General features: G+C 50.4%; 6 protein-coding genes across 6 annotated transcripts; 2 read left to right on the forward strand and 4 right to left on the reverse strand.

The window, feature by feature from the left end:
• Window positions 1–979: 979 nt before the first annotated feature.
• Window positions 980–2,885, reverse strand: VFPPC_09744 (purine permease; the record flags this gene model as incomplete). The annotated part of the gene is made up of 2 exons (XM_018288229.1): window positions 980–2,342; window positions 2,458–2,885. The coding sequence occupies 2 exons, from the start codon at window positions 2,883–2,885 to the stop codon at window positions 980–982; spliced, it is 1,791 nt and encodes a 596-aa protein (XP_018141175.1).
• An 883-nt stretch (window positions 2,886–3,768) lies between these two features.
• VFPPC_18001 (hypothetical protein) lies at window positions 3,769–4,053 on the reverse strand (the record flags this gene model as incomplete). The annotated part of the gene is made up of 1 exon (XM_022429665.1): window positions 3,769–4,053. The coding sequence occupies one exon, from the start codon at window positions 4,051–4,053 to the stop codon at window positions 3,769–3,771; it is 285 nt and encodes a 94-aa protein (XP_022285225.1).
• Window positions 4,054–5,439: 1,386 nt separating this feature from the next.
• On the reverse strand, window positions 5,440–5,751 carry VFPPC_18002 (hypothetical protein; the record flags this gene model as incomplete). Its single annotated transcript, XM_022429666.1, has 1 exon — window positions 5,440–5,751. One exon carries the CDS (start codon window positions 5,749–5,751, stop codon window positions 5,440–5,442), a length of 312 nt encoding a protein of 103 aa, XP_022285226.1.
• Window positions 5,752–8,734: 2,983 nt separating this feature from the next.
• On the forward strand, window positions 8,735–10,741 carry VFPPC_09746 (sulfite oxidase; the record flags this gene model as incomplete). Its single annotated transcript, XM_018288230.1, has 1 exon — window positions 8,735–10,741. One exon carries the CDS (start codon window positions 8,735–8,737, stop codon window positions 10,739–10,741), a length of 2,007 nt encoding a protein of 668 aa, XP_018141173.1.
• Window positions 10,742–11,331: 590 nt separating this feature from the next.
• On the reverse strand, window positions 11,332–14,919 carry VFPPC_16493 (26S proteasome regulatory subunit Rpn2; the record flags this gene model as incomplete). The annotated part of the gene is made up of 3 exons (XM_022429022.1): window positions 11,332–11,730; window positions 11,797–14,701; window positions 14,780–14,919. The coding sequence occupies 3 exons, from the start codon at window positions 14,917–14,919 to the stop codon at window positions 11,332–11,334; spliced, it is 3,444 nt and encodes a 1,147-aa protein (XP_022284237.1).
• Window positions 14,920–16,772: 1,853 nt separating this feature from the next.
• Window positions 16,773–20,962, forward strand: VFPPC_09748 (mRNA capping nucleoside-triphosphatase; the record flags this gene model as incomplete). The annotated part of the gene is made up of 4 exons (XM_018288231.1): window positions 16,773–18,566; window positions 18,647–19,129; window positions 19,187–19,321; window positions 20,360–20,962. 4 exons carry the CDS (start codon window positions 16,773–16,775, stop codon window positions 20,960–20,962), a joined length of 3,015 nt encoding a protein of 1,004 aa, XP_018141171.1.
• Between the last annotated feature and the right edge of the window lie 438 nt (window positions 20,963–21,400).

Consider the following 21,400-nt stretch of genomic DNA (forward strand, 5'->3'; position numbering starts at 1 on the left):
TGATGAAACTTTTTTGTGCGCCCAGAAGAGAATGGTGTGAAGCTACTTGACAACATTGAAGTCATCATGCACACAGGTGGGGTCACAAGCAGGCCAGACAGAGCAGCCAGTGGCCAGGCGCTGTGGAATATGGACCCCAGGGGGGGAAGGTGCAGGCGGAGGTTCCTTTCCGGCGTGGTACTGATCCACCAGCCTTGCGCCTTTTGGGCCCTGAGGGGGAGGCACAGTGGCAATTTGCAACGCGGGGCCTGAGAAATCGATTTTTCCATGCAGATTCCTGGAATTGCCATCTTTTGTCCAACAAATGCCCATCCGACAACCCAAGCTCAAGGACTGGTGCCACATCCACACCACATCACAAGACTGGCCACAGAAACTTGGAATGTACCGCAATGCCGATTGATTGAACTGGTTTCTAGCATGATGGCACGGGCGCAGGTGACTTATTCAATCCACGAACTCCAAACAACAGACAGACACCAGACACGTGCTGTTGCCGCTGGCCCTCACCAAACTAACCGTTCATCGAGTGGTTTCGCACAACCCACCATGGAACACGAAAGATGCACAGCCACTAGCATAAGCTCGCCACTCACCCTGGAAGCCAAATACCATTCTGATTGATACGAAATCAATACGCGCTCGAATTTGTCAACCGCCCGCTTATGGAAAGACTCGTCAATTAGCAGACTCGTCTGGCACCTTCAGTTGGGAGCTGCATTAGTCACCAGCCATATTCGGCACACAAGATATGTAAGTATAAAGTCAGGTATATAAATTCATGCCCCGCAGACAGGATACATCATGGCATCTTTGTCTACACCTCAAGCCTGATTTGAGTAACGACGGTATAATAATTGTATTTTGTTTCAACGCTTTCTTCCCCTCAAATCTCTGTTGTTTTTGCAACAGTAATTGTAACGTATAAATCAGCCATCACCAGCCACCCGACATCCAAATGTGCATGCACGCTCGCCCTTTATGACACATTGTTTGGAGCCTCTCTCTCTTCAGCAACCTCTTCCTTACCAGAAGGCGAGTTCACTCTTGTTAGCTCCACGGCCTGGACATTGATATCCTCCTCTTCCATCTCCTCAGGTAGTGCCAAATTGAGAGCCATGCAGACTGCTGCTGTCACCGCGAATCCAGTCTCCATGACCAGAACAATGGCATCGAGAAAGCCTTTAAGGGCGTGGTTGTCGCCTGAGTAGGTAAAAATGTGATCAAAGTAGGTTGGCACAAGAGTTGCGCCATAGCCCAGAGCTAACCCAGTAGTGAGAATGAAGCGAGTGCGACGATTGAAATCGGTTCCACGTGTAATAATGGCCATTCCGGATACCGCGACTGCTGCGAAAAGAAACGTCGTCATACCTCCAAGCACCGCAGATGGAATTGCCACGAGTGCTGCGGCAAACTTGGCGAATATCCCCATGATGATGAGGAAGAAGCAGCAGGCAAGCCCAGCCTTGCGATTTGCGCACCTGGTCAACGCAATCACGCCGTTATTTTGCGCAAATCTGCTCATCGGTGTCATTGTCATCAGGGCAGCGATAACCGAGTTGATGCCGTCCGTGAGGAGACCACCTTGGATACGAGACTCGTAAATACGTCCCTCCATCTCAATGTGCGAAACATCACAGGTTGCAGTGATGTCACCCACAGCTTCGGTGGCGCAGATAATAAACACGGCTATAATTGGCAAGACAAGCGGCCCGTAAACAGTAAGAGGGAATGTGTGTACCCAGATGAATGATACGACTGGCGCCGAGTCGATGCCGCTTGGGTCAAAATATCCGCATGCCGCTGCAATTATGCACCCCACGAGCAAGCCCCAGATGACAGACGTAGATTTCATGATTGGAGACCCGAATCGTTCGCACAGAATAATAGTAATAAAGGCTGAAAATCCCAGACCAAGATACTCTGCTGAACCCCAAGGAAGTGCGTGCGGTGCGTTGATATTGGGGCAAAGGGCGAAAAAGCTGGCCTGGGAGCCTGCACTGGATGGGTTGGCGCAAGGTCCGCTGCCTCCCATCCAGTTTTGGAAACCACTCTCGATAAGATGGACGCCAATTAACATGACCGTGGGTCCCGTAACGATGGGAGGGAAGATGCGGAGGAGAATCTTTGGCGGCAGAAACGATATCAAAATTTCAGTCAAGGCGCAAACGGCGGAAGTGCCGATGAGGGCCCCGTAGCCCTTTGGGCATGGCAAAGGAGCGCCACTCTCATCAGACGGACAATATCCGTTGGCATACATTTGTCGAAATGCACCTTGGGCGATGGGAATAATGCTGAAAGAGATGCCAACCACTGAAAGCACGCCAGTTCCAATAAAATACCTAGAATAGAACGTACATCAGCATCTGAATTCCGTCATTCGTGTTTCGCCTTTAGAAGAAGGAGAACAAGAAGACTAGTATGGAAAATAGTATGTATAACATCTTAAGAACTTACGGTGTCTTGGGAACGCGGAAGCGGTTGATCTGGACAGCCGACAAGATTCCCGAAACAATAAGTGCTGTGGAAACCAGATATTGCTGCTGGCTTGGGTCGAGGTTCGCACCTCCAGTGCCACTCAAGATGAGAGGAGGAGTAATGACACCAGCAAGCATTGCCAAGGCGTGCTGCAGACCAAGTAAGAGTCCTAGACAGACAGGCATCTTGTCATTGAGACCAAAAAAGGGACTGCGATATGTGCTCTTTTTCATAAAAGGAAGGTTTGGTTTCAGTAGAAAGCCATAGTCGTAGTCGCCAATGAGTCCATCGCGAGTGGTGAAGGCATGTCGAACGTTGCCAAGGCGAACCTTGATTCGTTGACCAATTCCATTTCTCTGTGCTGCATTCCCAGGAATGATGGTATCGGGGCCATGGTCTTCGTCCATGGTGGTGGGTGCTTTGTATATGTCTAACGCGATATAAATATAGCTGTACTAATACACGTGTTCTAGAATAGAAGGTCGTCGGAGGTGTTGATCGTATTGTGCAAACTTGATGCGGTTATTATCAGGCAAACCTGCTGAATCCTGGCGGTTGTTGGCCGGAAACCTGCTGAAGCCGGGAAAGCTTGTGGTCCTCCTAAAGTACGGAGAGCGACGAATTACTAGAAACAGAGTTACTCCCCTCACGTCTCGGCAGAGTTTGTGTCCTAGTTCCTGGGAGGCAGAATAGATGAAGGCGGTCCGTAGAATTAGTTACCGCAAGGGTCGGGCAGGATTTTGGAGGATCAGCCACAGCGTATTGTCCTTCCTGATAGGCCAATTGATGGTTGTGTGTGTGCGTGTGTGTGCGGGAGTGATTTATAAAAGAAGCAAGAGAGCAAACAGAGAGTGGGTTTGGATGACCGCGTCTGTCTGCGTCAATTGCGATGAGGAAGCTTTTAGACTTTTGTTTTGTCAAAGTTGATGTGTTTGGTGCCTTGTTAGGGTCGGTGTGAACTCTAACCCCAGCGTAAGCTGACGGGAATAAGCGCTGGCGACGTTGCTGGAACCAGTGACGGCAATCAAGTGCCAGACTAGTAGACAACTGTAGAGCAGCCAGAGGAGCGAAGTCGGTGGGAGACGAAGTTCCTTTTATTTCGTTTCGAGTGATGGAGATGCAGGGGATCCACGTTGAAGCGTCACTATCGGAAGTTTGCGCTTTCAGGGCAAAACATGCTCATCCACTTGACGATGAAGCAGGGGCTTCTGTGCTGAGAGCTCTAGATCGAGAAGCAAGGTGGTTGCTTGCTGAAGAGTTTCAATCAAACCTTGCTGGTGGTCTGTCAAGTCAAGTCAGCCGGAGACGGCCGCCAGAAACAAGCATGCATCCCCCAGGTCTGACAGGCAATGCGATAGCCTGTAGCTCTAGGCTTGGCTCTTGGACAATTGGGAACCATGACTGGTAGCGGAAAGGATGATTGGGGACGCCAATCCATGGATGATGGGTGGTGTGGTGGATCTGTGAAGCTGGCGAAATGCAGGAGGCGTTCAAAGACAATGTGGAGGTTGAGAAGCGGCTGCGGGGGAGGGTCTGGTCCATCCATGGGTTCAAGGTTGGGATGCTTGGATGCATCAATTAATGGGATGCGATGGGGCTCAGTCCCGGAAGGCTGGCTAGAGCCAAGGATCAATTTGATCAAATCGGTGTTTGGTCAATAATAATAATAAGAGAGGCTGATACGACGGACGGACTCTGGTGTTGGTGTTGGTGTTCCGTCCCCATGCCATCCCTTCATCCATCCCTCCATGGCTGACCCTACGAGACACCACTGGTCAAAATGACGACTCTGCCAACAGACAGACACCCTCATCAAACGGTCAGGGAAACCTGCCCAGGCATCGTCGGACCTGACCGTCAATGCTGATTTTGTCAGCTTTCGCTTTCAGGCGACCTCCGACGCAGCACTAGAGGATAATTTCCGATTCCAATGGCTTTCAATGTTCGTATCAGGATATTGGCCATACAGCGTTTACCCGCAGACAAAATGCCTAGATAGCGATTGATAAAGCTTAGCAAAGGGTGAGCAACGATAAGGCCACACACGTAGAACCAGACAGTCAATGAGCCAATGGAGTTCATGTTAGCTACAGGGTCCTTGTCGCTCCTTAAAAAAAAAAAAATTGATGGACCCAGAGAGATAAGTGAGTTCGTCACAAGAAGCCAGAGTGTGCGGCCCATTTTCATCGTACTAGTCTATCAAAATACGACCTAGACAACCAAACTGGAGAAAGGCATGCCCACTGGCGGGCCACGAGCGGATAGTTGATGTCTGGTACTCCGTAGATTAGGACACATATACTGGGGCGATCCAAATTCCTCAGATGAGAGTGAGATAAGATTGCCTGTCAGTGGGCCACGGAATCCACAAATGGAGTCTGGTGTAGATAACCAGACATTGATGTCAAGTACGGAGTATGTCCATGTCCGATTCAATCACATGGCAAGCACGTTTTATTCCCATGCCACTTTGATGTTTAGATTTGGTGCCAGCTTTCAACTGTGGCTGCGAGATAAGCAATCAAATATCCTTGATCCGCCATGCCTTGAACGATTCATTACACAATGAGTTACACAACGAGAATAATTCAACCAAGTTTGGTTGTCATCTAATCTAGAAACCTACATACACACGCACTACCAGGTCATGATGCATATATGAATCATTTGTCTCTCTCAACCCAAAACTGTCAGTTTGTGCCCAGAGCCCAGAGCCCAGAGCCCAGACACCACTTCCCGTCTGCTCTCAGCTCAGTTGCCGAGGCTGACAGACTAGCGCCATGAGCTACCCAATATCATTTGTAACATTTGTATCTGTCTGGCTCCTTCATTCCGTTTCCGTTTCCGAAAGTTACCCAAGTACCTAGCAGCAGGCAGCAACATTGAATAGTAAACCCCCGGCATGAGGCCATATACTTGCGGTGTTTGAACTACACCAGTTGGCCTTTCTTGTGCCCAACCCTACGCAACCCAAGATGACCCAAGAGGTATAAACAAAGACCGTTGACAAAGGTTAAATGATGCCAAGCCGCCCAAGCTGTCAACAGATTTGAGTTTATAAATGCATCGGCGACCTCCGTTGCCGCAAGTTCTCCTCACCCTTGGAAATATCCTAAAACGCCTTCCCGCCAGGATGGCTTTTGTCATGATTGGCTCGTACAACCGCCATCCTGTTAAGGCCACAACTGACAGGATACCCTTCCATCCCCATCCCAAGCTAGCCAATTCAGGTCTGGTTGTAAGGATTTCCCTACATTCATACACACGGAACATGCATATTTAGACAATGGATAAGATTTGGCTGTTGGACTGGAGAAACAGCTTGGCTAAAACCAATTCTACCCCGCAAGAAAGGATCGGGCATGGCCCAGGTTCCCAAATATCACGGCCATCGCCGAATTTAGGAATCCATCACGCGGGGTACATCACGAGGCAGAACTCAAGCCAGATCTCTCTAAGTTATTCGTTCTCATTTTCGTTTTCCAGATCCGTTGTGACTCAGATATATGCGCAATACCCCAGAAACGGATACCCTTTGCAGGTTGTCATGCAGGATTCGCAATGAGGCTAATTACGAACCCGGCCACTCAAATAATATATGACATCGGGTTTCTTTACTAGACTTTTCTTGCATAATCTAGATTGTCTACCCCGGATTGTCCTTCTTGATCAAGGTACGTAGTATGTGAGAATGTCTAGCTGCATGGTTGGTCCTGTGTCGTTCTCATGGGCAGCTTATTTAAATCGACTTCAGGTATTTCGAATCCCATGTGCTGATTGAATCTCTTGTGCTGGTCCTCGTTGAACTCTGAGCATAAGCTCAGGTGCAACTACTTGTCAACTCTTTGCTGATCAATTCCGCCGCCACATGCACATCCCGCTTGGCGTTCTTCTAACTGGCCATGTATTTACCAAGATAACTCTATTCGCCAAGAAAATTGACTCGTCTATGACTTACAATAATGAGACACAGAGATGGCGTTTCTGTGTTACCACCGACCGTCCCAGCGGATTGTGGCGATCTACAATGTAAGCTCATCCGGGACACGCCGCTTCACATGGAACCTCTCAGGCCATTCCGGCTTACCCAAGGCTCATACAAGGTTGCGAGGGACGAATATTACCTATGTATCGAAATGCTGATATTTGTAATATATCTGCGGAGGCTAGTGTTGTGAATGCGCTGCTGATCCCACCTGCGGGTAATTGGTAAAGGTCTTGTTGCATTCTCAACATCGGAGACTCGTAAAACTGCCCGCTGCATGACCGCGCCTCCTCTGACACAAATAGGGCATAAGGTTATTTCTAAAAGGCTCTCTTATGGTTAGGAAACAACAGTCTTCGAAGCGTGAGGTACCTACAGGTCCTCCCACCCTATAGCATCATTGAAATGCCTGGGTTGGAAATCCATGTGGCACAGAGAGCCTGCAGACCTGAGGTTTGACCTTCCTGATACTCAAATGCGCGGGCAGTGTGAATCTGGAGTGCGTTCGAGGCAGATGGTCCGATAATGATTTACAAAGCAGGCATTTTGGACCAATTTGGTCTCCTTGTTGTAGCCAGAGGCAACAAACGCGAACATAATCCAAGGGCCCTTGATGCTGACAATACACATGGAAATTGCGAAGTGGAAGTTGTCTCAATGTCTGAAGGTTGGTCGACAGCCTGCCTGGATCGGAGATGAGATCTAGATATGTGCGAGCAAAATACTCCGTGGTGGACAGATACGGATACGTCACTGGCCATGGAAGTTTCGGTATACCGGGGGAAGAAGCGGTATTCTATCCTATAAATCAATACTCCGTAGTAAGTATTCAATTGCGAAACGGAAAATTAAGAATCCTGAGGAATGGACGTTGTGCCGCATAATGAGACCAGCAGAGTGCCGGATAATAATACTTGGTGGCGTTGGCGACAAAGTACGTGAGGTGTAGGTACATTGCAGCCATTGAGTGGCAGTGGCGAAGGACTGAGGATTCCGAGATTTTCTCCGTGCTGGCATAGGCATGGATTGGCATGTAGGGCATCAGACATCCAATGTCAACGATCCGTTTGGTTGGGCCGGTGCGTTGAGCTTGTGATGATTATTACTGGTCGACGAGTCGCTGCGCAGGCAGTTTGCGGGCCGGCAGCCAACCGTTGGAGACTGCGCTGGGAATGTGACTGGGTGACAAAATCATCCCAACATTGAAGTTTTGTCCTGCTGACCACTTTTTGCACCGAAGGAGACGTCGCCTGTGCTGTCAATCTGGCTCATGTCTGACTGGTCACTATTCTTCCTTCGCCCACAGCTGCCAGACATGGACACAAATTGCAAGTAGCACTTGATAGGCAGGGGCTCGTACTCAGCAGGACCAGACTGGACCAGACTGGACCAACCAGACAGCCTGGAGGTGCGAGCTTTGTGCAGTACCGGCACACGGCAACCATCGGTCCACAGTGCATCTATCCATGACACGACACGGAAGAGTATGGCCTGGTCTCCATCAATTCATGTCAAGGCTGGCCTGAGCTGGCGCCTCTTGTGCTCCAGTCTGGAGTGGTCAATACGTTACTGTCCAACACGGAAGGACGTGGTGTAGGTGCATACTGAAATTTGCTTGTGTCTCCATCGTGCCTTCCATGTCCAGCATCGTTTGTACTCCGTCTCCCTGATTTCAGACATTCTCAAACATTCCCACCAAACCGGACCCTTTGGTTTGTATTTTCGTCCCAGGACACACTCATCACACCTGGACTTTATTTTCAGTTCCCAACGAGCCTGCCCCCCTTTTTCATTCCACTGTTCAGATCCTTCGCGACAAGGCACCCAGCTGTCCCAAAGCAAGTGCCTCGCTAGACAAATCCTCCGCACCTAGATGGACATAGAAGCCCGTTGCAATAGCTTCAGCTCCATCGAACCGGACAAACAGATTCTTCTCTGTATTCTGCACCGGGATCCCGTGTGTAACGCGTCACTTTTCAAGGCCTCAGCGAGTTGAACCGCTAGCCTGATAGAATCCGTTGCCAACCCAAGACCATCTGTCTGACATTAGTACGGAGACACGACATTTACTGGCGAATCTGCTCATGGTAGAGCAAAGTCGCTCTGATCCGCCTCTCGACCGGTCCACGCACACTTTTCTCCAGGACAATCTTCGTCTTTGATGCATTTCCCAGTGCTGGCAGCGCTCGAGTTCATCAGCCAACAGTGAGGTTTTGTTGTGCTGTCTGTCTGTTACACTCTCGCCACACAGCCACGATAAACGTTTCGGCCATGAACTTTCGACAACCTACCTGTCTAGCTCAACGGGGTTTGGGTCTTCGCATTTCCCAACGCCAGGCAAGACCGGATTTCTTTGCAACAACAATCTGTCGACGCGCATTCTCCTCTTCCACCCCGAGGACAGCGGAGGCCGGTCCTCATAAACGCGGCCCGACGTCACGGGTGTCGGCGGTACGGCATTCGGTCCGGCCCCGTTCTCAGATCGCGGCCCTCCTAGCCGGTCTTGGTTTGCTATCATTTACACTCTTTGTTTCTCCCACTGCCCCTACAACCTTCGATGCTCATTACGCATCATCCCCGCCCGTTTCTTCTCCTTCCCCCAAATCTGAGTCTGCACCATCCCCTGAGAATCCCTCGGATAGTCGCGATCCAGACCTTCCGCGATTCCGCATAGCTGAAGTCCGAAAGCATGGGGCCGATTCGGACAATCCGTGGGTCATCCACGGCGACAAAGTCTACGATATCACGGATTGGATATCAGCACACCCTGGAGGCCAAGTCATTCTCCGTGCTGCTGGAGGATCCATAGACCCGTATTGGAATATTTTTACCATCCACAAAAATCAATATGTTTACGATATCTTGTCTCAGTATTTAATCGGCTACGTGGACCAAGCCGATCTCATCAATGGCAAGCCTGCTCAAGACCAAATCGAGGATCCTTTCGAAAATGACCCAGAGCGACATCCATTACTTATTACCCGCACAGCTAAGCCGCGGAATGCGGAAACACCTGGAGAAGCGCTCAGCGCACAGTTCTTGACGCCTAATGACCTTTTCTATGTTCGCAACCACATGTGGGTTCCCACCATCGACGATGCCCAGTCAAATGAGCATCGATTGACAGTCGAACTCTTTGACGGCACAATGAAAGAATACACTCTGCAGGACCTAAAGACGAAGTTTCCAAGACACAAGGTCACTGCTGCTTTGCAGTGCTCCGGCAACCGCCGGAAGCATATGAGCGATGATTCTGGAAAGCAAACAAATGGCCTCCCCTGGACATCTGGAGCTATATCAAATGCATCATGGGAGGGAGTCCTTTTATCCGACGTACTAGCCGACGCTGGATTTGATGTATCAGAAGCCAGGAGTGGCTCGAGCGAAACGCAACATGTGCAATTCACTGGATTAGAAGCCTATGGCGCATCGATCCCAATCAAGAAGGCTATTGACCCGCAAGGGGATGTCTTGCTGGCATATCGCATGAACGACAAGCCACTGCCACGAGATCACGGGTTTCCACTTCGAGCCATCGTTCCTGGTCATGTTGCTGCTAGGTCAGTGAAGTGGCTCAACCACATTACTCTTAGCGACGAGGAGAGTACAAGTCAATGGCAGCGTAAGGACTATAAGTGTTTTGGTCCAAACCAGACCAAAGTCGATTGGGATACAGCCCCTGCCATTCAAGAATTACCCGTCCAGAGTGCCATCACTACGCTGAAGCTGGGCAATTGGATCGACCCCAAAGCCGAACCCCACGTCTTGAAAAACGACCAAGAGTCGGGCGCTCGATCGCAGAGCTCTCCCGAACAGGAGATTACCATGACTGGGTATGCATTTTCTGGCGGCGGAAGGTCCATCATCCGCGTTGATGTGTCCGTAGATGGGGGCTGCTCCTGGACCCAGGCACATCTTTTGCCCGACTGTGTCTCTAAAAACGGCATGCCATCGCCTTGCCAAGGACACGGAGCGTGGTCTTGGAAGCGATGGCGATTTGAAGGAAGTGTTCCTCTCCACACATTCAAGAATAGGCCGAGCAGTGGTCCCGAAGATACAGTAGCCGCCGCTGCAAATCACAGGAGCCAAGACAATGGTCAGAAGCGTTGTACCACGGTTTTGGTCAAGGCAACCGACGATGCGTATAATACGCAGCCAGAAAGTCATGCCGCAACATGGAATTTTCGTGGTAATCTAGCCACGGCGTGGCACAGAGTGCAAGTTTGCACAGACTGTTCTGGTTCTGTTCCAAGTGGCGCCCACACGCGACAAAAGTAAATTTAGAACAGCCATGGACAAACTTGTAAGATATTGGCGAATATTGGCCATGATGGTGGACCGGCAGGAATGGTGACGACCTGCCTGTAGTCCAAGCACAGCAACCCTGCTCGGATGAGTAAAATGTTCCTTTAGTGTGTTATAGCTTTTAAATAAAACTTGCGTATCACTTCATTCGCTAGAATCTAGAGAACCCTCAAGGTCTTCTATGCCGTTATTGTAGGCTTGCCCACACTGCTTGGCTGACGGGCAGTTTGGAATGTTCTTCAGTTATAGTTTAGTGGCCGTGGTGCGCAAGTGTGCGCTTTTGCATCTCCCTCCGCGATTACTCTCACCTGAACCCAGGAGGAGCGACCAATTCACATACGGTGTACACTAAGCTTCAGACAACAAACACATGAAATTTGTTACATCTATCATTCGAAAGCAGCCGAGCCGTAGCCAAATCATGTTTAAGCACGGCTTGGAATCGCCATCATGGTGATATATCTCAGTCCTCCTTTCTGTAATGGTACATATCAAATACACTCCCCTAGTATGCCACGCCGCATAGTCAACGGGATGCAGTTACCCCAGAATCACTTCCTCTTCTAATCGTCACTGTCCTCACCGTCTGTGAAGTACTCGAATTCGCCTGGTGTTGGGGCCTCCTCATCCCCTTCTCCGTCCTCGTCAACGGCAGTCAACACACCAGCCGCAGCCGCAGCTCCCGCGCCTATTCCATGATTTCCGCCAGGTGTCTGAGGATCACCTAAGAAAGATCCCTGGCCTCGGAGAAGCTGGCTTAGGGCCTGACTATTTGAGGCCCCGCGAGCTGGGTCAACAGCCCCGTCCAACAAGGACCTGGTCTGCGCACCAGATCTGGCCCCGCTTCGGGCCTGACCTGCGACGGGAGCACGTTCGGTGGTAACTTTCTTGAGTTTCTCTTCAATGAGCGATTTTGGCTCATTGGGTTGAGTATCGTCGAGAAGAAGGGGACCACCAGTGGGCTGCTTTCTTGTTAGCAAACCAATCTCAATATCAAACTTCAAACTATTGCACGGGAAGACTATTACCTTCTTAACGGGCTTATATCGGCCACCTGTGAAGCTGACATACTTCAGCTGTCCCGGCAAAACGCGACTCATATTCTCGATATCATAGCCAACCTTCTCTTTCTCGGGCTTTTTCTTGCTGTCCGAGGAAACAGCATCCTTATCCTCAGTGTCCTTCTTGTCTTTAGAGTCGTCCTTTTTCTTCTCCTCGTCCACATCCATCTTGTCGTCTCCTTTGGCAGGTGCAGGATCAATATCCATACTCTCCCGTCTTTGGGCGCGCTCCTTCTTCTGGGCACGGCGCTTGGCCTGCGCAGTCGTTGACAGAATCGCCGTGGCAATCAAAGCAGGGCCTTCTTCGACCTTGACCTCCTGCTCAGGTGGGTAGTCAAATAGGCTCTGCCGAGTAGCGCAGTGGAACTTGATATCAGGCATCTCCAAGTCATGATCAAGACCAATGATAGCCGTCGGTGAGAAACTCAGGGACAAGAAGTGAGTGAAGGGGAACCAGTACCAGTATTGAGTAAATACAGCCATTCCAACAATTCCAGCCATGTTGAGATTGCCAGTTTGTGTTTGGAGGCCAATGGTGCAATTGCGACCACCAGCATCGATGATTCCGAGAGCAAGAGCTGCACCAAACTTGGTCATGGCATCTTCGTGGCGGTCACCAACAACCTTCTTGAGTGTTTTGCGAATAGCCGGGACCTTGGGGTTCATAATGTCGTTCTGCTGAACCATGATCATCGAAAGGGCGATGAGGGCTCCCTGGCGGACGAAGTCCGTAGGGTCCTTCATCATAGGCTCGAGCAGATCGATGGCCTCGTCGAGGCCAGTTCCGGCGCACGAAATTCCCAGTGCCATGGCAGATCCGTAGCGAACATGAGGGTTATATGACTCAGAAAGAAGCTCTACCATCCGAGGCACGCTGCCAGGCTTCCGGAAGAGAATGAAACCCAAGCTCATGACGGCAATTCGACGAACGTCGTCGTTCACATCACTGACGGCAGTGTGAAGCAGTTTTCTGATTGCCTTGTTGCTTCCAGTTCCACAGTAGGCTAAAGCAACGGTCATGATACCGCCATATCGTAGGGTGGGATCTGGATCATTCAGAAGTCCTTCAATCAAAACATCCGCTCCTTCCTGTCGACCAAACATAATCAGTGCCATGCCCAGAGCAACACCACGGACGATCTTTTCATGTGTTGTCTCATGGGCGTAAGTGATCATGTCCTCTAGGGCTTTCACGTTGCCAGTTCCCAACATGATAAGACCCATTGCGAGACCGACGGCCTCACCATTGAGGGCCGAATCCTGGAACAGAATTTCTTTGAGCTTTTCGAAAATCTCTGTATTGCCGGTAGCCATGCCAGCAATACCCAAACCGAGAGCGCCGCCATGTTGCACGACTTCCTCCTCAGCTTGGCTGAACTGCGTTTTAAGATAGTCCAGAGCATCAGCGCCATGGTTGGCGTGAATAAGACCGTAGGCATACAGGGCGCCACCTTGGCTAAAGATCGAACCACTGCTAAGACCTCCTTGCCGAGGCAAATAAGGCTCGAGGAGCTTTCGAGACTGCGACAGATTGCCTCGGTGGATGACTCCCAGCGCGGCTGTGGCGGTGAATTTTGACCAGTTGACGGCCTTGCCTAGCCATTCCAAGTTGTCTCGGAAGAACTTGTCGTTGGTTGTACCCTGATTCATGAACGCATTGCAAAATGTCACGGCAGTATGGAAAATGGAGTTGCGGCCCTCCAAGCTATCGCGCACCTTGTTTAGGATGCTCAGGTCGGTGTGGTTATTGCGGTAGAGGAACTCAAGGTTGAGTCGAATCGTTTTTGAACCATCAAGGATCAAACGGATGTTCCGGTAAACCTTAGCTTCGCCTTCAGCGAGTTCCTCCTCAGGTTCGTTTTCTTGATTATCCAGAAGTGCGTCGCTTTCTGTGGAATCATCAGACGTCTCCTTACTCTCCTTTGCTGGCTTTGCTTTAGGCAAAGATGCGAGGACCTTGCCTAAAAATTCTTGCGTTCCGTTGTCGTACAAGTCAAATGCTATTTGATAGGCATTAGCAATTGAGGTAGGGTCGCCATTGGCGACCAAAGTACGAAGCATGCGAGAGGCTTCCTCGTCTGAGTTCAGGTAGACAACACATCTAGCGATGGCAAAATAATCCGGGTTAGGAATGTCGTTCAGAAGATCGAGAATTAGCCGCAATATCTCGGTACGAAAACTCCGCTCCTGCACAATGTCCATGCAAATACCAAGGGTATATTCCATGAGCTCCTCAGCGGGACCCTGGGGGCCATCCTGCGACTTGGACTTGACATTCTTTTCGTCTTCACTGGCTTGCTTGATGACACGCCGCAAAACATCGAGATTCCTGGCTTCGACGGCAATACCAACCACTTGCCTATACCGGCCCTGCTTCAAGCAGCTCGCAAATAGGCGCTCAATCACACGCTGTAGCGAATCCTCAGTGTCTTTACTAGGGAGCTCAGCAATTGAGCCGGATCGACCCTGCTTGACAACAGGCTGAAACGTGGCATCGAGTATAGTATTATCGAGCGACGCACGCGAAAGTAGAGACTTTGGAGGCAGCGTCGTGTGAGAAAACGGAGTCGTTGGGGACATGACGGCGCTTTCTGAAGCATTGGAAAAGGTTGTCGTAAGCTCCGGTAGATCAATATTCTTCGCAGCGCGTGGCTTGGAGTTTTTGGCAGCGGTTGTGGCAATATACTGATCAACACACTTGGAGATGATAGTTTCCTCAAACTCGCCAGGTGAGTCCAGTTTGAAGAGGTCTCCAGCAGCCAGAGCGAAAACCATGCTATCGTTGTATGCTTGAAGGTGATAGTACACTTTGGCGAGAACAAGCGCAGCGAGTTGACGTTCGGGGAAAGTTTCATCTTCATACAGCGCTTCGCTAAAGAGAAGAATGTTAGATTCCGGGGGCCATCAATGGAGGCAGCTTGGCGGTGCGAAGAAACAGGCGACAACTTACATTTGATTCAGGGCGCCAGCCACCTCCGTCCAGACAGTATCAATATCATCGTTCAAAGTCTGCAAAGCAAAAACCTTGAGCTCGGGCTCTTCGTCGGCCAAGAAGGCCAACACCCCGGTGGCCGACACAAGTCCAGGCATGCCGATTGTTGTGATGGCGATGGATCACGGAAGCTTCTGGGTGACGCGGGAGTGAAGTAAAGGGGGGTACTGTGCAGTAACGAAACAGAAAATTAAAGATATCGGCAACAAAAGTATCGCCAGGGAAGGAGCTGGGAGGATGGCAGATGCAGATGAGGGTGGGAGGGAGGTCGGGAAATTGGCACAACCAGTCAACCCGAAGCAGTTGACTTGAGCAAGACAGCAAGACACGAAACGATTCCACGTCAGGCACAGCTCTGCCTTGAGGGCGCACGGACCACCCTCAAAGCTCTGGAAACCTCCGACGTATGTGATGGCATGGAGGTTGCGCTAACGTGACTTTTCACGTGATCGTGCTGTTACTGAACCTGTCACGCCAATGGGGTCCCTTCGTTTGCGCGCAGCTTTGAGCAGATTATTTTAGATTAATGAGGCAGCAGACGTCAATAGAATAGTAGTAACACGCTGCATGATGTGTAACATGGAGGCTTTATACCGCTGCAGTGAGAATAAGAAGGGCAGCTTAGACTACAGTTGTCTTATGTCCAGCATAAAGATTGCCTAGCAGATTGCGCATGCATGGCACGGCGGCCCGTCGCTTTGGTGTAGCCAAACAATATGCTTGCGTCGCGGGAACGGCCGGTCTTGTTCGACTGCATCCATCAATGTGCATGTGAGAGCGGGATACGTTCATTTTTCATGGGACTGCGATTGATGTTGGTGTAAGGAGTCACTCGAGGACTGACAGGGCAAGCTCTGTGGAGGGAGGGAGTTGAGACTGGCCGTGATCTCGTCCCGTTTTGTTAATCTCGGATGACAGTGGGAAAAAGGATTGATGCCTTATTCCAAGGTCAGGGGACATTGACAGACTAGAAGCGAAGGACTCATAATTCAACCAGACCAGCCATTAGGCCCATGGACTTGGCCAGGGATGTGGAGCAGATGAGTCGAAGCGAAGAGCTTAGGTACCGACCTATCTAGGGAGGTCGGTGTCAAAGCAGTCTGGTCTGGTGCTGTACTGTATTCTCACGTCCTTCAAGATGTGATGTTGGCTGTTGGCTGTTGGTTGCTGGTTGTTGTTGGTTGTATCTGATGCCGCCTTTGTACGAAAATTGCACTAATTTGGCAAATAGTGGGTCTAACGCAAAATACCGTCTGTCTGGTCTGTTTCTGTTGGTGCTCTTGGTGCTCTGCCACTTGAGCACTTGAGTACCAGCCAAACTCGTGCTCGTGCTCGAAAAGCACGGCTCAAAAAAAGTGTCAGGTCCATTTGGCGCATTCACACGTTTGCCTGACTCCTCCCATGTGTCCTCAAACCATTCATCCCTGACAGACATCCCGCGAGCGACGGCCCACGGCAACGCCATTTTGAAATAGAAGACGCCATGCTGTGGTTAGCGACCATTTAGACATCTCTGTTTTCCATCATCCGCATCAGACACCGCGACAACATCAACGTCCTCCGTCCCTCCCTGACCACTGACCAGCTGCGTCGAGCTTCACAAAGTCCCATCTGCTCCCCGCGTCCCGTCCTGTCCCGGCCGCGTCTTTTGCACATTGGGACATTGGGGCATTGGGACATTGGCTCAACTCTTTGCTTGTCCCGCGACAGCGTGACAATGTTCACTTGCGCTTGCGACTCGCCGACTACGATCGCATCGTTTGCGCGCCTCGCGAGCCTTTAAGTTCAAGTTCCTCCCGGGGTTAGATAGAGGTCTGGTAGTTGCTGTTCGATGAACCGCCCGCAAACTTGCTCCATCGAATCGTCTGATATTCCGAAACTCGAGCGCCGGCACCGGCCAACACAAACAGACATACTGAAAATTCTCTCGAGATAGTCTATATCCCCCATCATGGATCTTCGTTCGGTACTCAACACGTCTGATAATGGCGAACGTGGCCCGCCAAAGGCGCCCCCTACTCCTCAGCAGCAACATCAAAGTCGGCCAGCGCAAAGTCCTGCCCGATACGGATATCACGATTATAATCAACAGCCGCCTCATCCGTCTCCCGGAAAACCCATCACCCAAGATTATCCTCGACACCCTCAGCAGCAGCCACCTCCAAACGCTTATCCCCCTCCGTCACCTTATCAGAATCCAGCGGCACAATACCCACCGCGTGTCTCGCAACCTCTTCCTCCCCATCGCGCAGGCTCCTTTCATGATGCGCGGTCTCCTGGAGGCATAAACGCGCCAGCACAATCGCCGTACCGACCTACACCGACTCCGACAAATGCACCGGCAGGCTCAGCCGGATACCCATTCCCTCCCACGCCAGTGGCCCAAGAGATGCCAAGTCCCGGTCAGCGGCACCATTATCCTCCTGGCCACTATGCTCAACAACCACAACCACAAAGCCAGGATACCTTTGCACAGAGGGATGGTGCACATTCGTCCGGAGGTTATGTGCAACAACATCAAGTCCCACAAACACCCCCAATCAGCACAGCTGCGGGTCCGTCACAGCAGTATTTACACCAACGATCACAGTCTACTCACTCAACGCCAACGCCGACCTCTGCGCATAGTCAACAACATTTCGGCCCTCCACATGCTCATGGGAGTCCTGTCCAGGCTTCTCGTCAAAATTCCGAGTATAGACAACCATCACAGCCTCCTACACCCCTCGGGCCGCCTCAGAGCGGTGGTGCTCGCCCTGCTCCTGGGCCACCCGCGAGTTTTACGCAGCCCCCGAGCCCATACCAGCAAAGGGTTACGGCAATAGGGAACGGTCCTCAACCTCAGTCACCAGCTCTTACAAACACAGCATTACGTCGCGTGTCTGGCCCTAGCCACCAAGAATCTCCCGTAACTGAACCTCACCAGCGCTCGAAGTCCCTTCATTCCCGAGAGCATAGTCTGTCAGTCAGCCCTCGAACACGAGTAGCATCTATCGCCAGCAATTCAGACCGAGTTATGGCGTCTCCAGTCGATATAGAGAGAAAATCGCTTCCTGTAGCCCAAACGGTTGCTATAGAACCAGAGCGCGCGGTTACACCTGCAAAACGCAAACTAGATGACCGGAATCTCAGCCCCAAGGAACTAGAACACAAAGAAACCAGGCCACCACCAGGTGACCTAAATGGCACACATAGCAGCACTAAACAACCCTCGTCATCCCCAGCGGCAGCTAAGAAAAGGCGTGCCCATCGAGCGCAGCCTCCTATTTGGGCCCAGAGCGCCTATTCACTGGGAAACAAGATGCCAAATCACGGCAATTTTGTCCTTCAAAAACGTGTACACTCTCACATAAACGGAAAAGCTGAAGGCGGGAGTAAGACAGATAGATCAAGTCGGCATGCCTCGCCCGACGCTCCACGTACATCGCTGTCTACGGCGTCAAAATCGGCTCCGCCGGTCGCGGAACCTGGACCTCAAGACATTCTAGGACCTTGGGAAGCCAGTATAACCGGTGTCAAGCCATATGAGGAATTGTCGAAAACAGTAGCTGACTTCATCTTCATCCATGTGGTGAATAACCCGGATATCAAGGAGATAACAAGCCGGGGCATTCAATTTGAGATTGAAGCCAAGCTAGGTACACTGATTGACAAGGACACGAACTACCGCGTGGATCGATTGCTAGACACGGAATGCGTCCTTCATGACACTGGTCGAGTTGCATTCAAAAGCAGCATGACAGAGGTAAGTGCAACCACAAATCTTCTCGGGTCCCGATATGGGTAGTCCACAACCAGAGAAACCGGCCGACTAATACGCCACAGGTACACCACAAGGCATTCAATGACTTCTTGAATCACATAGTCATTCAAACTGATCCTCGGGCACCCAATGGAGCTGGTCGTGTTCAAGTTCACTACAAGCATAGACGTGAGCTTGACCGATATTTTGAATTGCCCCCGGATTTGCAGAGCCGCCTTCCTGGATGCGTGAGGTCTAGGCTGGGATCTCGTGTGAGAAACGTCAAGGCCAGAGTAACATATGATCAGAAGACGGGCCAGGTCCTCAACAAAATCATCAAAGCCAGAGTAGCTGACATTGACATTCACATGCCGACAAGCCCTATGGACTGTCGACTCAGCATCAATCTTGAAATGAATTGGGATGGTCCCTTGGAGGAGTTAGAGCAGCTAGGGCCAGCTCAGACAGGCGGGACATCGGACAGGCAGAAGGACCGGCTCAGCTATACTCAAGGGCATTATCAAATTGACCTGACGCAAGTCACATTGTCACCATCAGTTCCATCTGTAAGAGATTTGGTTCTATTCACCATGCATTTTCTATCATACTAATATGGCCGGCAGAATACCCAGAAGATTGAAAAAGAACACGAGCTCGAAATCGAACTGGCTTCCGCGATGGTGCTCGATCAAGGTGCAAAGGCCATGAGCGGAGCGCCTCACCGCTACCAGGAGCTTATTGAAGGCTTCCTGGACAACGTACGAGTGCTAGCGCGGAAGGCCAGGGATTTTGGTTGATGATAAGAACCACGAGGGAATGTGATGTGGCAAGCACATGTATTCATACTCGGTCAGAATTCCTTGGTCATGCCATTGTGAAAAACGACGACGAATTCATGTCTGTCACTGTGGTTGCCACGAAGGTGGCGGCACATATTCAGTTTAATACCCCAGAACAGCATCTTTATATCAGGTGGAAGCGATGCGACATTTTATTGTTATCTTTTTTTATTTTATTTTGCTCCAATGCAGGCTGGAAGAGCGGCGTGGAACTTGTACTTAGGCTCAAAGAAGGGAATGTTGACTGTTGAAAGTTATGTACGGGATATTGCAAAACAGGATCCGTCCGACAAGGACATGGATGGTTAAACAGGCTAGGCTGGATATTCGGCGCGGCGTCCAATTTCATTTTATTCCACACTCTCGTCCACACTCTCGGTTTGGCTCTAGGTCAGCCAAATGGCTAATGGTGAACTGTGTGGTTGGTATATTTTGTACGTGTCTGGGGTAGAAAGTCACGTAGGCGGCTCCCATGATGCTTCGAAAACTTGCGACATGGAGAACCAAGATATTCTCACGCCGTTTAGCATTCGGGTTGACACAAAGAGCATTCTTATGCTTTCAATGTTCGCTTTTCTAAGTTAAATGCTCACCCAGGGCCAGGGTCAATTTCCACTCAGGAGAACATCTCGCAGCCAAGCCAAGACCCAAGCCACGCGAATTGAGGGCTGCGTGCATTTTGCGTTCACGCAACCTCGTATGGCTCACCCACCGAAGCACCAAGATGCACCACATCATGCATATCAATTCACCTCTCTGTCAGTTACCCAGTGTCAAATGACACACATGCACCAGAGATGTATTTATAACAGGAGGGTATGCTTAATGGAAATAGAATAATCCCTACTGCAATGCAGCAATTCTACACCGTATATTTTACCAATGAATTTCAACCACGAACGAGAATTACTTGCCGTGCACCGGCAACTGTTCAGAGGACAACTAATCTCCTCAAAGTACGCCAATACAGGCAATGATGCCAATGACTTTCGCACCATCTCTCTTAGTAGAACCATAAGCTCACCGATTGAAGCAGTGTGGGCTGCCTGTACTAAGCCTGATCTCATCACCGAATGGTTTGCGCCTGTGACGGGGACCTTCGAGGTGGATGGGCAATACCAGGTCAAGGGCAATGCTAGAGGGACCATTGTTGATTGCGAGCCATCCAGTGGATTTACCTTGACATGGGAATTTGGTCAAGAAATAAGTCACGTTCGCGTCAGCTTGAAGAGCTCGAACAATCCTTCAACAACAACAAGAACAACAATTCGTCTGGATCATGCATTTGCCATCAACGATCACTGGAGGCAGTACGGCCCTGGTGCAGGAGGTGTCGGATGGGACATGGCATTTCTAGGTCTCAAATCACATCTTGCTGGAGATTTTGTTCCAAAAGATGAAACCTGGTGGTCAGTTGATGAAGCCGCAATTTCGTTCCTTAAAGGCAGTAGTGAGGCATGGGGCCGAGCAGCTATCTCTGCTGGTGAGGATGAAGAATGGGCGAACAAGGCAAGGGAGCAAACAACAAAGTTTTATGCCCCTTCCGCTGTAGAACCTTAACTTGCCATTTCACGGGCCACATGTAGACTGGACGTGAAATAGTGATTCTCGTTTCCCTGTTCTTCCTGTTTTAGCTCCTAGAAGCTTCGAGTTTTGTTAAGAACATGTCGAAGGATAACGGTGCCATAGAATTGGTGATGTGGTAACTGCGGTTCGGCAATCTCTGTCCACTTCCTTGTAGAATCTGAACACTGCTCGAGAGATAATTTTCTTTATCATTTCAAACCTGGGCTGGCATCGTCCAAACGCAAGAACGCCTCATTTTAACCCCTCCTACGTCATCATTTTAAGAGTAAAGGAGAAACCCTGCCACGTTGTATTGCTGGGTGTTGTGCTACTTGATCCGGACTCGAACCACCGACACTGACCCTCGACTGCCAGCCACGAGTTAAACCCAATAAATTTGGAATTGCGAGCAATGGCAACCGGATTCCGCTT

Source organism: Pochonia chlamydosporia, chromosome 6 (genome assembly GCF_001653235.2).
Source record: "Pochonia chlamydosporia 170 chromosome 6, whole genome shotgun sequence".
Classification (NCBI taxonomy): Eukaryota; Fungi; Ascomycota; class Sordariomycetes; order Hypocreales; family Clavicipitaceae; genus Pochonia; species Pochonia chlamydosporia.